At 43.6% G+C, this 16,841-nt stretch overlaps 1 protein-coding gene and 1 long non-coding RNA gene across 13 annotated transcripts in view; both read right to left on the bottom strand.

The window, feature by feature from the left end:
* CTNNA3 (catenin alpha 3) overlaps positions 1-16,841 on the bottom strand; it is a 570,905-nt gene that overhangs the window by 186,424 nt on the left and 367,640 nt on the right. Inside the window, exon 11 of one of the 12 annotated variants that reach the window (XM_081004915.1) lies at positions 10,842-10,934. The exons of the other annotated variants lie outside the window; for them this stretch is intronic. Within the exon in view, the coding sequence (XP_080861041.1) occupies positions 10,857-10,934 (78 nt within the window). The 3' untranslated portion in view covers positions 10,842-10,856. Of the gene's footprint in view, positions 1-10,841; positions 10,935-16,841 lie in introns of those variants that run through there. 12 annotated transcript variants of the gene reach the window in all.
* LOC308476997 lies at positions 8,778-9,366 on the bottom strand. Its single transcript, XR_013986328.1, has 2 exons — positions 9,197-9,366; positions 8,778-9,093 (listed from the first exon to the last, which is right to left on the bottom strand). It is a non-coding gene; the product is annotated as an uncharacterized lncRNA (long non-coding RNA).

Below are 16,841 nucleotides of genomic sequence, written 5' to 3'. Positions count from 1 at the left end.
TGTAGAGAGTTGAGCCCTGGTCTCCCAGGTCATAGCCCAACAGTCTAACACATAATCCACTACACCATATTGGCTCTCTCCCGAATGTGCCGTTAGTGGTAGATAGAATGCCCCACAACCTCATTTCCAAGATGTAATCAAGCTCAGTCTTCTCTTGTATCCCATGCCAGTGATTCCACAGATTAGTGACCTTTGTATGACCCACTTCTAAAAGCAGGTGCTTCAGAAGTGGGTGCCTGAGGCTACATGTTTAAGTATTGCTCATGGTCCCATCACATGTGCACCCCCCCCCCAAGAACAACCATTCAATTTGGCTGGGAGTTCAAAGCTGGTCAGAAATGGTGCTGGTTGCATCATTCCTTCATGCAACATGGCCACAGGGCTTCTAGATAAGGTAGGATTGCCATATGTCCTCTTTTTCCAGGACATGTACCCTTTTTCAAGGGTATGTAAAATAAGAGTCGTCAAAGAGATCCATAGTTAAAAGTAGAAGTTGGCAAATGTGTTCTTTTTTGCTCTTCAAAACATGGCAATCCTACCATGTGGTTAGGGTCAGAGAATATTGCCTCTATTTTGATTGTTGGTAGTGGACTGCAACAGCTGTACCCAAAGACATATTTGGTGATAATCCCAGGTGAGTACAAGCACTCATACCTTCAGTTGAAGATTAGCAACTGGTCAAGATTAGCATAACAAATGTTCTTGGCTGGATTTGTTAATTTTCTTTGTTTTGTTTTGCTGTATTATTGCTACTGATATGTCAAGTGCTGTAATATGCAGAAAAGCTTGAAACCCATTCTGACCCAACCAACCCAAAGCATTTTTCTAATTGAGCTGGAATAGAAAATGCCCCTCTCCCATCAGTAAAGTTATTTTGACACCCAAGGTGGAAAATCCCACAAGCATCTCTCCCTGTTCTTGAAAGTAAAAACATAACAGTGATAAATAAACAACAATTTACTGCCCTTAAGTGACACCCAAAATTAGTAGGACAGCCCTAATTCTGAAGCCTCATGTGCCCAACCTCATTTAGTTAGCTAATAATAATAATAATAATAATAATAATAATAATAATAATATAATAATAATAATAATAATAATATAATAATAATAATAATAAAATAATTTATTTATATCCCGCCCTCCCCAGCCGAAGCCGGGCTCAGGGAGGCTAACAACACTAAAATAGTGCAAGATTATAAAAACATTATAAAAATTAATTAAAATCAAAATTGATGGCAACCATAACTAAAGTTTTGTAAAGATTGCCAAAGGAGGGAGTCAGGCTGCGCCCTGACCAAAGGCCTGGTGGAACAGCTCTGTATTGCAGGCCCTGTGGAAAGATGTCAAGTCCTGCAGGGCCCTTGTCTCTTGTGACAGAGCATTCCACCAGGTTGGAGCCGCAGCCGAAAAAGCCCTGGCTCTAGTTGAGGCCAGCCTAACCTCTCTGTGGCCTGGGACCTTCAAGATGTTTTTATTTGAAGACCGTAAGTTCCTCTGTGGGGCATACCAGGAGAGGCGGTCCTGTAGGTACGAGAGTCCTAGGCCATATAGGGCTTTGAAGGTTAAAACCAGCACCTTAAACCTGATCCTGTACTCCACCGGGAGCCAGTGCAGCTGGTATAGCACCGGATGAATGTGATCTCGCAGTGAAGACCCAGTAAGGAGTCTCGCTGCGGCATTCTGCACCCGCTGGAGTTTCTGGGTCAGTCTCAAGGGCAGCCCCACGTAGAGCGAGTTACAATAATCCAGTCTGGAGGTGACCGTCGCGTGGATCACAGTGGCTAGGTCAGGGCGAGAGAGGTAAGGAGTCAACTGCTTAGCTTGGCGGAGATGAAAAAATGCCGCCTTTGTTATAGCTGCAATCTGCGCCTCCATGGAGAGGGAGGTATCAAAGATTACACCCAAACTCTTAAGGTACGGTGCTGGAACTAACTGCACCCCCGCAAGAGATGGCAGTTGCCCCTCAATCCCATATCGTCCCGTCCCAGCCAGAGGACCTCTTGTCTTCGAAGGATTTAACTTCAACCAGCTCCCACGTAACCATCCAGCCACAGCTTCCAAGCATCTGATCAGTGTGTCTGGGGCCGAGTCAGGATGGCCATCCATCAACAGATAGAGTTGGGTGTCATCAGCATACTGATGGCAGCCCAGCCCAAAACTCCGGACAAGCTGGGCGAGGGGGTGCATAAAGATGTTAAAAAGCATCGGGGAGAGTATCGCACCCTGGGGCCCTCCACACACTAAGAGTGGCGGGATGACAATTCCCCCCCCAAGCGCCACCCTCTGTCCCCGACCAGAGAGAAACGAGTGCAGCCATTGAAGGACTGTGCCCTGGATCCCCACGTCGGCAAGGCGGTGGTCCAGGAGTTCGTGATCGACCATGTCGAAGGCTGCTGACAGGTCTAGAAGAATCAGCAGCCCCGACCCGCTTCGATCCAGCTGCCTGAGGAGATCATCTGTTAGGGCAACCAGAGCTGTCTCGGTCCCATGACCAGCGCGGAAGCTGGACTGGAATGGATCCAGAGCCCATGTTTCATCCAGAAACCTACCAAGCTGTTCAGCAACCGCTCTCTCAATCACCTTACCCAGGAATGGAAGATTCGAAACCGGGCGGTAATTGGATAGATCTAAGGGATCTAATGATGTTTTCTTTAAAAGCAGGCGCACCACTGCCTCCTTCAGTTCCCCTGGGAATGTCCTGGTGCCAAGGGACAAATTAATGATATCCCCCAGGGGGGCCCGCACCTCGTCTGGACATGCTCTAATCAGCCAGGACGGGCACGGGTCGAGAGGACAAGTGGTGGGCTTTCCAGCCCGGAGGAGTCTGTCCACATCGGCTGGGGATATCCGGTCAAAGTGGTCCAATACTGGACCCGAGGACAATCGAGGGGCCTCCAGTTTCTTTATTATGTCCAAATTGGCAGGGAGGTCATGGCGGAGCAACAGGACTTTCTCCGCAAAAAAGCTCGCAAATGCCTCACAGCTGTGTGTCAAATTGTTATTTAAATTTGGCTGTCCTTCGAGGGACGTTAAAGACTGAATTATACTAAATAATTGCGCCGGGCGAGAGCTAGCGGATGCAATGGAGGCCAAGAAGTAGGACTTCTTAGCGGCCTTCACTGCCATCTCGTAGGTTTTCATAAAAGCCCTATAAGATGTTCTTGAGGCTCCGTCATGGGCACCCCGCCATACTCGCTCTAGCCGTCTGAGGTCCCGCTTCATTTTCCCGAGCTCCTCGGTAAACCAGGGAGCCCGGTTTCTGCGGGGTCGCAGAGGGCGCTTAGGTGCGATCTCATTGATGGCTGCCAGGAGCTGGGTATTCCAGCCCTCAACAAGCTCAGTCAATGAGTCGCCAGGGGGAGAAAGGTCCCGCAAGGCTTGACAGAATCTATCAGGGTCCATCAGCCTCTGCGGGCGAGCCCAAATTGGCTCGGCACCTAAGCAGGGTGGGGGTGGAACGTCAATCCTGGCTTTCAGAGCGTAGTGATCAGACCATGGCACCTTCATTGAAGGAAACATGATCACATCTATACCGATGCCAAAGATCAAATCCAGCGTGTGGCCTGCTTGATGTGTGGGGCCCGAAACAAACTGGGAGAGCCCTAGTGTCGCCATGGAAGACACCAGGTCTTCCATGTTTAAGAAAATGCCTTAGTCAAATCAATACTGTATCCAATGGAGATGCTGTGAGAGGATGTATACAAGAAACAGATCGATTCTGGAATATTCCATAGGCTAGATTCAACTAAATAGTTGCACTAGCTAACAGGTTGTGCTAGCACAGATATGCTCACTTCCTCTCCTTGTGTCCTTACCCCCATCAGCTCTGAGGGGTTGGAATAACCCCCAGAACAGCTCATGAGAACAGAGGAGATAGTTCCATTCAGCTGGGAGAAATGTTTGCACTGATGGAAGGATCATAACAGTGCAATGCTGAATTCCTCTCCTTGTCTTTTGTCACTCAGACATTGCAGCGCTTACAACCCATTATTACATTGGCCTGGATTCAGAACAAGTTGGTTGCACTTAGGCCCCATTGAAATAATAATAACAAACCTGAGCACCATTGATTCCAATGGGGCCTAACTGTGAAGAACATGCTGTGATCCAACTCATAATAATTTCACAATGACTGCAAAACAAAACTCCAAGTGCTCTACTGGAAGAGCCTGATTCCCTTCAAGGAATGTTCAAGTTTGAAGCCTTGCTGACGTGAATGAGGCTTCTGCCAACAAAACACTTTATATCTAGGTAACATTTGGAAACAAAACTTTCCAGCTCAGACTTCTGAGTTGGACAGAACGCATGTGCGCAAGAGATAGTGAGCAGAAACATATGGGTGTCAATGCAGAAGGATGGAATCCTGCCTACAAATGCAAAAATAGACTAAATCAAGTCAGATGCTGGACAGCTTTGGTAGCTTTATGCCAATGTTAGGCTCCCATTTGTCTTACCTGGCATACACTACTCCCATTACTTACAGGGTACAGCCGTCCATATCAACGCTTCTGCTGCAGTAATGTGCAAGATGCAGATACAGCAAATCCTCCCCCTCCCCACAGTGTTTCATCTGCAAAATCTGTTGTCTTCATCAGCAGTTGGCAAATGTAAGAATCCAAGGAGGAGTAATAAGCATTCTTGCTCAAATGTGGCAATGCCAACCCATCTTGTGCTTTAATTTATATGCTAAATTTGCCCATCTGAAATCTCTTAATGGGTGTTGGGAAGAAGCTAACCATTACCAATGCCTCAGCTGATTTGTTTTCATGTATTACGGTACTGTTAAAAAAAAATTCATAGAGCACAAGCACAGCAGCAATTTATCATCTCGGTGCTCCTGTCCTTGTGTTGTTTTATTGCTATAGTTTGCTATAGTTGTGGGCCTCTCACCTGCTCAAGCAATACAAACTTTGACTTAAAGGGGAAACATTTTACAATCCTGTGCCAGATTTAATCAAATTGTGGCTTCCACATACATTTGGAACTCTGTTCCCTTGTTTAAATCCCACCAGCTATGAAAGAATTACTGAGGTTGGCCACAGACGATCCTTTACTATAAGAGAGCCACATGTAAGCTTATGGAATACATGCACTGACCTAGAATGAGGTGGCCTAGATGAGGTGGTAAAACTGTTCCTGGAGTACAGCTGAGCCAAAATGTCTTTTTCTCACCCTACTTCTGGGGAAAAGAAGGCACCTCTGCAGAATTTTATCAGAATTTTCTCTAGTTTTATGTTGTGGCAGGCACCCCCCTCCCGACAGCAGAATGACACAAGGTCTAGGGTACTCTGAAGGATGCAAAATAGTGGCCAAGTTGCCAACACAGTTGCTGCTGTTACATTTATAGTCAGTGCTCCCCCTCCAAGGGGGCACTCAATGGTACGCAGTACTGCCACAGCAGCACCTCGTTTTGTTGTTGTTAAAAAGTGTGACACTTACTGTAACAACTTCATGGCGAGTACCGGCACCTATTTTTCTAGAAAAAAGCACTGCTTACATCAGCATCAGCACCAACACACACACACACCCCGAAGAGAAAAAGAATTTGTGCTCCCACCACTGCTAATAGTGAGCCCCACTCCTGAGAAGCTGTTGAAGGACTTATCCTCCCACTGCCCACAAATAGGGTGCAACATTTTGAGATGCCATTTGCATACCGCTCTATCCTAGATGATATCAGGATAGAGATTGTATAATTGGATGTTTCTACCTTGGGGGGGGGCGGATATCCTGCACATAGAAAATTAGATGTCAGAGATAAGGGTTTTTAGCCTAGACCTCTCCCTGATATGGGGCACCATTCAATCATACACTCTGCCTTGGATGTTGTAGAGCAGCCTTTCCTGTTCCTCTCTTATCCAAGAAACCTCATGTGCTGCCTGCAAATAGGCCCTGGAGGATCCCCCTACCCTATGGAGTAGATTTGGGGGACACACAGAGGGGATGGTGAATCCATTCTGCTAATGGTGTCCATTCCTGTGGTGAACTGGTATCATTCATACTGTCCAGGAACAGTTTTGCCACTAATCAACCGGCTTGTCAGGAAACAAAAGACACAATTCCTTTCCATTCTTACACTAAGCTACACCTTGAACCAATTGCAAAATTTGGTACTTTGCAATACTTTTTCATCATGCTGCCTAGAGGAATCCTGACTGCAAACCCACATTATGTAGCTCAAGTCATTTATGTTTGTTCTGCCTACATAAAAAGAAAACAGTCATGAGTAAATGAGGACAAGGAGTACACAATGAGAACTACTGAATTTATGGTCCTATTAATTTCTACGGAAACAAGTTTAGTTATTCTTGAACTTTCCTCAAATAAAATAAGGATCTGGTCAGTATTATTTTGCTTTAATTAAATATAGATTTACTGGATGCACTTACACCAAACTCAAATTACATGTTGAAAATAGGCTTGTTAATAAGAGCAAAATAACAAGCTTTGCATTAGCCTATTGCTATGACTGAATCTAAGCTCAAAATGCCACCAAATATAGAGAGATTTCCAATTTTAATATGATTGTGATTGCTAATAAATGGAACACAAATATTCCCTAATAAACAAATATGATTCTTTTCTTATTTTTAGAAAAAGGGCTTGGTATCAGTACTGTTAGAACTTTTTATGATCTAGATATATGAACTTTAAAAATAATGAGATGAATCCACAGAAGGCTTCATCTCCTATGGTCTCTGATGAACAAGAAAGACCTTATAAACTGGGGGAGGGAAGGAAATAATGCAATTTTGAGTGCAATTACCTTTACACTTCCTTTTAGCATACACTGCAATATTCTATCTTGTCTTGAAGACATGATGGCTTTTGACACTCCATTCCAAACCACATAAATTAACAGGCAAGGGTCAAAAGTGCTATAAGGTGGGAGATACATGATCAGATCTCCCAACCTTTTTTTCTTTTACATCAAAGGAGGAGAAGGGAGCAACTAATGGCCAAACTATATGTGACTTTTATTACATAGTTTACTCTGGCTTGCAAGTTTTTTTCCTCTTTCTCCTGTGAAAGAAAAAGCTTTCATGCAAGGGCAAACTGTATGATAAATGTCATCTGTCATTTAGTCTTAATTCAGTCAAGGAAGAACTGCTGGGGGAGAGGTCAGTGAATACCTCCCCCCTCCCCAGTAAACCAAGAAAATCTTTAATGAAAAATATTTCAAACAAACCAACAAACAAAAATGGTTCTGGGACTAAGCCTTGGTTTGGAAGGTGCAGAATGTCCACTTGCAGCGTGGCCACCTGGGTGTTTGTTCTTTTTATAAGGGTGGCTTTGGCAACAGCCACAGGGGACAGTGTTCCTACAACTCCCCAATCCTGTTTCAGAAGAACCCCTTCCTTCCCTCTGCCCCTGTACTTGAGGGTCATCACCTCTCTCCAGGGATTTGTCCAGAACAAGGTAAATGTTGGGGAATGGCTCCCCCTGAACTCTGAGCCTTTTCCCTCTTTGTCTCCGTATGGAGGTCTCCATCCTTCCCCCTGTCCCAGTACCTGAGGCAAGTGCCCACTGTCTGGGCTCCAGTCCCTCCCAGGATGAAGCAACTCCCAGGCTGAATCTTTTCCTCGCTGATCTTATCATCTTTCCCCATTTTGCCTCCATACGGGCATCTCGGCTCCATCCCAGCCGGCCTAGCCCAGAAGCAGCAGCCAAAGTCTCCTTCCTCTCTGAAATAAGTTGAGATGCTGTTTTAATCGGAGACGACTTTGGCTGGTCCCTCCGCACCAAACAGGGCCAGGAAGGAGCCATTCCTGCACGGAGAAGGGGCAGTGGGGAAGAAGCAAGAGGGATGGCAGTCGGGAACCACAGGGATGTCCTCTGGTCCTTCATCCTGGGAGCTGGAGTTGGAGCCTCATCCCTAGAGATGTGGCCCTGTGGAGGAAGCAGGATATTGTTTGGGCTCTCATGTCAATGGGCTCTCACTTTCCTTGGATTCCCCAATTACCCTATTGCCACACCATGCTGCTGGTTAAATTCACAGTGCATAAAATTGCTGATGGCTCCTGAATTTTTAATGCTCGCAGTTGTACTCTGCATCCATCTGGGAACTGTAGTGCCACATGCGAGCCGAGACCGGGAATAGCCAGTGGTGGTGGAGGCCCTGTGTTGTCACAGATATTGCATATGAGAAATGCCAGGGAACCCAGAAGTCTAAACTGACAGATCCTGACATGTCTTTCAGCAGGTCTCAAGGACCACCCTGGACCCTCAGCCTTTCGCTGTTGCCTCCTTGCGTCAAATTAAAGAGTTTAAGGAACCTCTTTGTAAAGGTCACACGCAGTGATGGTGCAAACAAATAAATCTCACTATGCTCCTGCCCCATGCAAGTTAAAGCCTGCTAGACACATTTCCCTTGAAACCATAGGCTGTGTATCCACCATACATTTGGGGCTCATCCCCACTTCCCCTTAGGTCATGTGCCCAGCAAGCACAGGTGTGTTAACAGATTTGCTCTTTGCTAGACCATCCAGCCTGGTTTGCAAAAGTCAGCCCAGGGATTCCTTGTCTGGCCAGTTCTGCAGCTCTCCTTTCACTGATATCCCAAATTAATCAAATTTTTTACCACTGATGAATTTCTAGCATGGGGGGGGGGGCTCCTGTAAATATATAACAGTATTTCTCCTGTACAGTTTTTAATGCCTCTATTGTTGTGAGCTGATGCATGATTATAAAGTAAGTAAAGCTTATTTTTAAAGTTCCCCGGTTGATGCCTGATTCTTTCTTAAGTGTGGTAAAGGGAGGGAAGGCAGCTAACCTCTTTTTAACAATGTTTATTACAAAATATTATTTGATCATTGGCATATCGAAAGCAATCAGTTGCTCTATTTTCTTTATTTAGTTTTAACATGTGCCAGTCATGCCATTCTCCTCTTTCAGGGAAGGGCACATTCAGACAGCAACTGGGACATCCCAGTAGAAATGCAAGGCCCTGAGCAGCATGGATTCCTCCAGCGACTTGGAAGGACTTTACAATTCAGAAAGGCAAGACTGGAATGCCACAGAAGACGGAGTTTCGCTTTTGTCCATCAGCTTGTGTGCTGGCAACGGAGACCATTCTCTTGAAGCGTGGCCCTGTGAAGGAAGAACGACTTGGCATCCTCCTGGCAGATGTGGGGAATGGATGCCCAATGCCTCTGCCTTGACATTGCTTCCAAAGAAAGCTTGGCCCACCCACTTCAGGACAAGAGCATCTCCTTTCTGCTCTCATGCAGGAAGGTTCTTCTCCCATTCTCTGTTGACACTCAACTTGTAGGGTGTTCTCCCAGCCCCATGCAAATCTTCCTCATACCTGTTCTTTTTTACACAGAGTGCTTCTGCAGGAGCCACAACAGTGCACAAAGGAGATCCTGGAAGAAAGAAGGGTGGACCTCCTGTTTTAACCCTATGTGTATCAGCAAATTCAGTCTAATTAAATCCGATCTGATTATGTTCCTTTCTTCAAGCAAAATTATAGAAGAGGCAGAATTCTTCTTACCCTTTTATTTCAGTTTGAATATTTTTAGTTGAGAATCTCCTGCTGACGGTAGGCAGTTCAAGGCTTCATCCCACAGAGTCTCGGTACAGCCAAGAGTGCTCTCAACCACTCTCTCTCCCGCCCCCTTGCCCTTCAGCAGTGGTTTTTCTGGGAATGGTGGGAGATTTGGTGCTATGCCAGAATCCTTGACACTCCGCACACCCTGGCAGAGCTTTTGTAGGAGGGGTGCCTTGCCTTGTTCACTCCCCTCTGACCTCTGTGGGGCTCAGGTCTGTCCAGAGATCAGACCCATACTCCCTGTTCTGTCGGCAGGAAACCGGAAGTCTCATCAGTGAATACTTACTTAAGCACCATTTCCATGATCTATATCCTCTGTCTGAAGCTACTATTAGTTCCACCAGAAACAAAGTACACAAACACACACAATGCCTAATAACAGCACCAGGGGGGCCATTTTGATCAGGGAAATAGTACGGGGGGGGGGAGAGACCTAGTACAACTGGTACTCACCTGAAGGGTAGATTTACATTGCCTGCATAGGGTCATTGGACTGGGTTGGGCTCTGACTCCACCCAGGGACAAAGACTTGGAATGTAGGCTTGGCTCCCAAGTCAGTCGGTTTACAGACTTGTGGAACAAGTTAATATTTGTGCTTTACATTCTTGATGTGGAAATGTGAGAAATAAACTTAAAACCGGGAAAATGAGAAACTGAGAGAAACCAAAATTGACAGATTGAAAGCTTTTGGAATATCTTGTCCAAGAAGCCCTGCCTAGAGACCTCATTACTATCATCAGGTGTAAGGCAAAAATGTTTCTGTTCTCCCCAGCTTTCAATAACTACTAAAGGAAGGACTTTCAGCTTACAGTAGTTTGATTTCACCATCTGTTTTGCTATTTAACTTTGTTGTTTTAATTTGGGATGATAATAGTATTTTTTGTGTCTTATCATGCTAGCTGCCATTGGAACATTAATCTATGTTGAAAGAGTAGGGTTTAATTATGTATAACAAGCAATCAAGCAATTATTGCGGTATACTGTAGTATATCCCCACCAAATTTTCAGCACCCCCAAATACAATTCTTAAGTTAGCATTTTTACTTTTTGATGTTATATTGTGCCTCTTTGAGTCTTGGAAAAAACTGGTCCTATGAATACATAAATCCCACTGAAAATGGAAATTACTTCTAAAAAGAGATGGATAAGATTGTGCTGTGAGGTTAGCAATGTCACATTCTTTTTTCTCATCAAACAGAACTTTATTGTAAAGGTGCTCAATTAAGCACAGCCAACTAGAAGTGGCAAACCTTTAGAATACCCCTGTGCACATCAAATTGAATGGTTTCCTGGGGTCTTCCTACTATGAAGCGGAGTGATTTATTACTGCGGCAAATAAATTTATTGGTTTTACTTTTCCCCATGCAGATTGCATGACAAGCTGGAAGACATTAACAGAAAAAAGAATAGTTATCTATTTATTTACTATTAAATTTATATACCACTCAAAAGATCACAGGGTGGTTTATTGCATAAAAATAAAAAATGAAAACACAAAATAGTATCATCATAATAACAACCAAAAAACCAACAATCCCCTTCCACAAACACATATTTTATTTGTTACATTCTTACTAAATCTTTTATTTGTTAAGTTATTACTGAAATGCATCTACAAATTAAACTGTAACTGTTCTAACCACATGTTAAAAGGAAAACTTTCTGTTAATGACACAAATTCTTCTTCTTCTTTTTCACAGCTCCTCTCGTTTATGTTTGAATATTATATAATTGCAAAACAAATTAAAAATACATGAAATAAAAAAGCAATCACAAAGAAGTACACTAATTATATGCACTGTTTTGAATAAGCAAGTGTCAAAGGCATAATTTGTCCATAATATAAATGATATGATTGACTGCATGGGCTGGCTGTAGAAATTAGCTTCAGGTAAAGCATCTGTCTCCAGTTATTAGCAGCCAAAGAGACAGAGACCCTTGTGGCTATAAACAGGCAAGAAGAACTTTTAGTTACAGGCAAATGTACTGTACCCTCTAACAGTTTATTAAAGGGCAAAAAAAAATCAGTTTCATTCCAAAAAACTTCCAATTCTAAACTGCTCGCATGAATTCTAGCAACCCTCCACTTTCATGAATATTTGAGTGTGTGCACGCTTGCAAATAATCAGCATTGCTCAGCATTTTATCCCAGTTCACAAATGAAGTTCTGTGTTGAGAAGCTACCAGACAGTGGCAGACCTTCATGCTCCGGCACTGGGGGTCAGAGAGCAGGCAGGGGCGGGACTGGCGCACCGCCCACAGGGGCATGGTGCGCGTCCTGGGGGCGTGGCACCCAGCCACGATGGCACCCCACCGGGATCGCGCTGCCGGGGGCAGTGCACTCCCCCCGCACTCCTCTTCCTCCACCAGTGCTACCAGGCAGTGCTGGCCCAAGCTATTTTGGCACCTGAGGCAAACCACAAAATGGTGTGTGTCCCATCCCCCTGCACCCAGGGCAGAAGAGGTGAGTGAAGATCCTACACTGGGAACAATGGGAGAATTAAGACCCACATTGGGGACAAGGGTGGGAGGAGACCACCAGCGCCTCCTATTCACCAAGCAGCTACTGTAGAGGTGGCATGGGGGCAGATTTGGCTTTCCAAGGAGCACACCATAGCTCTTTCTGCCACCACAGCAGCAGTTGGCGATGCATTCCTTGGAAGCCAGAACTGCTGTCCCTGTGGATTCTGCCACTTGAGGCAATCATCTCACCTTGCCTCATGGGTGGGTTGGCCCTACTTCCAGGTGAGCATATATATTGTAAAATCACAGAGGACCATTACGATTTCCAGGAGGTTTAGGTGGTAAACAGCATTGTCCCTTTTTTTTGCCTAGAACCCCTATGAAATCCTGCTATATTTCCACAAAAATCTCTTAAGTAGTTTACAAAACCCAACAAAAAAGGGAGAAATGTAATAAATGCATTATGAATTCCACATTCAAAATCAAACAATACTACTAATCATAATTCTCTAAACAATATACATAAGTAAAACAAGTAAATCCACAAAAACAAATTGTATACAAGATATATCAAGACACGTCAAAATGGAATGCAAGTACAATAAAAAAAAATTCACAAATGTCACAAATATATCGCAAAAGAAACAAAATAGAACCCCCAGAATCATTCACCTATGTACTCAATCTATGCAAATCGATGCAAAACTAATCTAAACATGAGGATAGAAGGAATAAAATAAGGTGACTGGTATTTCGGAAAAGAAGATTCCATAAAAGAAGATTCAGCAGAGTCCAGTGTTCTGGCTATGTACTATTAAAGAATTATTTAGAATGACTGTAGAACAAAATTTCATAAATATTAATGAGAGGCTGTTTCATTCCAAATTATTTCTGCATGTCTTTATGGTTTCTAGGTGAGTAAACCTCTACACAAAACCTGAATGGATGTAGTACATTTCCAAACTCTACACCTTTGAGAAAATATACCCCTGGGCCATGAATTTCTGCATGGGTGAGGGCTGTCCTTGAGACACACATCAATATTGCCTTGCAGGCATTATATGTTTTCCTCTTCCGAAAAGGCATTTGAGGTCACTCTGAAATCAAAGGACCACAGCAGCAAGGCCATGCTTTCAAAGAATATTACTTCCCCACTTCCTAGCAAGAGAAAAACTAATGTGGCTGAGGCAGGCACACGCATGCATTTTTACCAGACAACATCTGAATAGACACAGGGATGCCAGGTAATTGAATTAGTCAGCTAAAGAGCCAATAAAATAGCAAGGAAAGGAAATAGCTCGCATAATAACTGTTAATTTTAAAAACTGCTGTTGTTAAAATCAATTGGGTACAACATGGTTCTCAGCTATAGAACACTAGATTCTGCATTCAAATGAATTAAATTATAACTTACAGAAAAAAGGAAAGAAAAGGCACACAGGAGCTGGTTCCCAGTGGTAAAATACAGAAAAGGTACAAAATATGAGTCACACTTTCTCTGGGAGATGCACCAAATCCCTACATTTTAAAAGGTTTTCAGATTTAAAAAATGGTTTTAATTGTGTTTTTGGTATTGTTCAGCTGCTTTGTTGTTTGCCACCCTAGGTGCCTTTGGGAGGAAGAGCAGGACAGAAATTTAATGAATAATAATAAGATTTAACAATGTAGGTATTGTAAGATTAACGTAAGCTAAAGGACCCCTGGATGGTTAAGTCCAGTAAACTGAAACTATGGGGTGCAGTGCTCATATCTGCTTTCAGGCCGAGGGAGCCAGCATTTATCCGCAGACAGCTTTTCCAGCTCATGTGGCCAGCATGACTAAACTGTTTCTGGTGCAACAGAATACCGTGATGAGTGCCAAAGTGCAGAGAAATGCTGTTCACCTTCCTGCCACTGTCATACCTATTTATCTACTCACACTGCTTTGGGGGGAGCTCCATAAGGCTTGGTAGTTAGACCACATCGCCACCCGTGTCCCTTTTGTGGGTATTGTAGCTATAATACTGAGATGGATGGAAATATTAAATAACTAAAACAAAAATATAGGTTGCAGGCTCAGGTGTAGTGAACCTGGGTTCACCAGGAGCATGAGGGTACCTATAAGGACAGGGCAACAGCTTGGGATTGAAATGGCCACAACCTTTATTGATTACAGATGGAAGTAGGCTTTGGCATAGGCATTAGGTATGTATCTGGCATCAGCTAAGCCCGATTGTTGGCTGATTGGTCCATTAGGGTAAATTCTGGGTCCCCCCATGACACAGATCAAATGGGGCAAACCCACCAAGTCTCTACTTAGGGTGTTTTATGGCATATTAGCCCCTCTGCCTGGGCCTTACGATAAACCTTCTCCATAGACCCCTTTATCCGGGTTCCCTAAACCTTTGTTCCAGTTTAGATTAAGGATCCAGGCCAATGCATTTTCTGCCAAATTTATGACAGTTGCTATGAGGTAGCCAAAACCTCCAGGCAAGCCCAATTTTTATGCAGGCAGATTCCTCCCTGGCCCCAAATATGGTGACAGATAGATTCCACAGCAAGGTTGCTTTCAGGCACTGCCAAGATACGCAGGGGGTGGGGTGGGACTTCCATTGCCAACTGTGCTGCCCCCTCAAAGCACAACCAGAATATATGGTATGCGGGTGGACCTGAGTGGAGTTAATTATTAATTATAAAGCCTGTACTTCTAGATTGCACCAGCTTTATTATGGAGCTCATGTTATGCAGCAAGATGCATTTCCAGTCTATTCCCCAGGACATTGTCTGAAGAATAAAGGGAGTTCCAATAATATAAAAGGCCATTCCTGCAGTAGAATACACTCGCAAGTCACAATACACCTTTTAAGACATGTAATTTCAATCTAAATATTTTCCTTCATTACTGTTTACTAAAGACTTCTTTTTTTTGTAGTCCCTAGTTCATTCCTTTTTGCTTTCATTGAAAACAATACTCACACAACAAACTGAATGGATCTTTGGGCTGCTTGGTATTGTGTCCTACTACATTGCAAGGCAAGCTTATTTTTTAAAATTGGTAGTTTCTGATCAAAGGAGGTAACTCTCTAATAGTAATGCTATTCTGCTTTACCCATGGCACTTCTAGCATTCTGTTTCTTGTCTCTTCCAAAAACAACAACAACATAATACATTAAAATACACTGATTTTGTAAAGGGATCATGCAAAATGGGGAAATTAAAGAAAAGACTTTCTGGCGCAAAAAAGAATTCAAATATTCTGATACAAAGGGATATGAGAGAGACAGAAAACGATCACAACACACTTTTGTGAATTTGCTGTGGACTTTAAAGGAGTGTCCAACTTTACGTTCATCTTTCATTAACAGAATTTCCTACAAATGATATAAGCTTCTGGACATATGAAGAAAAGCAGTATTGCTTGAATAAACAATGATTTCACCGAGTTTTCAAACCTAATATTATAAATGGCAAGGAGGACTCTGCAACAAAATGATGCAGTGTATCTCTGGTATATTTGTGCTTCCTGTGTCTCTGGCTGAGGGAACTGGAAAATAAACATTAGGCTCTAAGACTCCTTAGATCTTGCATCACATGGAAAATGTATTTTTAGATTTTGAATATTTAAAGGCAGTCTGCATGCAAGTCAACAGAGCATAAGGCTTCTGTATGGAATTGAATGCTTTGTTTGCTAAGGGAGGCAGTCTGAGGGCAATTTAATTAGCCACACCTCCCACCTGAAATATAAAAATATACTGATATAAGCACCGCCCTCCAACCTGCAACAAGGTGTTGTGGCTGGGGGGTGGAGGAGGAAGTAGTCTGTATGTGAGATGCTTCTAACTCAGCAAGTGTTAAAATATAAGCCTGGCTAGCTTCCTGTGTTGAGATGATCACCTGGGTGATGGACCATTAAGAGAACAAAGGAAAGGGAACTCTGTGTGAGAAGACAAATGGGTGGGACCTCTCCATCAATTCAGAGATAGATAGTCTTTAAACTCTATTATGTGAGCTGGAAGCTGGAAGGAAAACTGCTGGCCCTTAAGAATCTCCCTAGTCCACATCCTTCACTGCTCTGCACTGTCCTTGAATGTTTTTGTCTGGCTAGAGGTCTGCCCTTCATCTTTATAATGCTTCTTGCTTGGCTGGATGGAGAACAGAGAGGGTTGTGTGAGTGTGCATAGAAACATTTGCTTCTGGTCTCACCCACCATTGGCATGTGGTGCCCAGAACAGAAGGCAGCCCTCAGGGTGAAAATGGTGCTCCATCACTAACTTGTGAGGGCACTTCACCTTGAAATCATTTAAATAAATGAACAGTTTGCTCTTGCCATGGAGTATTTCACTTCTGCATTTAAATGACAGTGGTATTAAAACCATTGGTGTCTGAAAGTGAGTTGGTAGTGCAACCAGTGTGGAAGTAAAGTACTTGAGTATGGAAGTTGTGACTGCAATAAACTATTGCATTTTGACAGTAGGGTGCAAATGTATTGCCAGGTGAGTACATGGATACTATTCTCACTAGGAGGGCCACCATTTCTTTACCTGTTCCTGAGGTTGCGTACCTCAATCGAGAAAGCAATTAAGATGCAAAAGAGGCATGGAATTGGAGATTCTGAGCATCTGGGTCACCAGTATTTTAATTCCTTTCTTAAAAGATTTGTGGTTCTTGTAAGAGAGAGCCCAGGAACAAGTAGCTGGACAGGTGTGGAATTCTCAAATAAGAGAGCTGACCAACTGAGGATGCAGAAGGTGTTCTCAGTACTTCTAATCTCTCCTGCATTCTACGTCATGCTTCTCAATACTGTGCACACACAACTGCCATCAGCAGTCCTACACGGAAGGTTCTT

This window comes from Podarcis pityusensis (assembly GCF_964106645.2).
Source record: "Podarcis pityusensis genome assembly, chromosome: 5".
NCBI classification, from domain to species: Eukaryota; Metazoa; Chordata; class Lepidosauria; order Squamata; family Lacertidae; genus Podarcis; species Podarcis pityusensis.
This window is presented reverse-complemented; position numbering and strand designations above follow the sequence as displayed.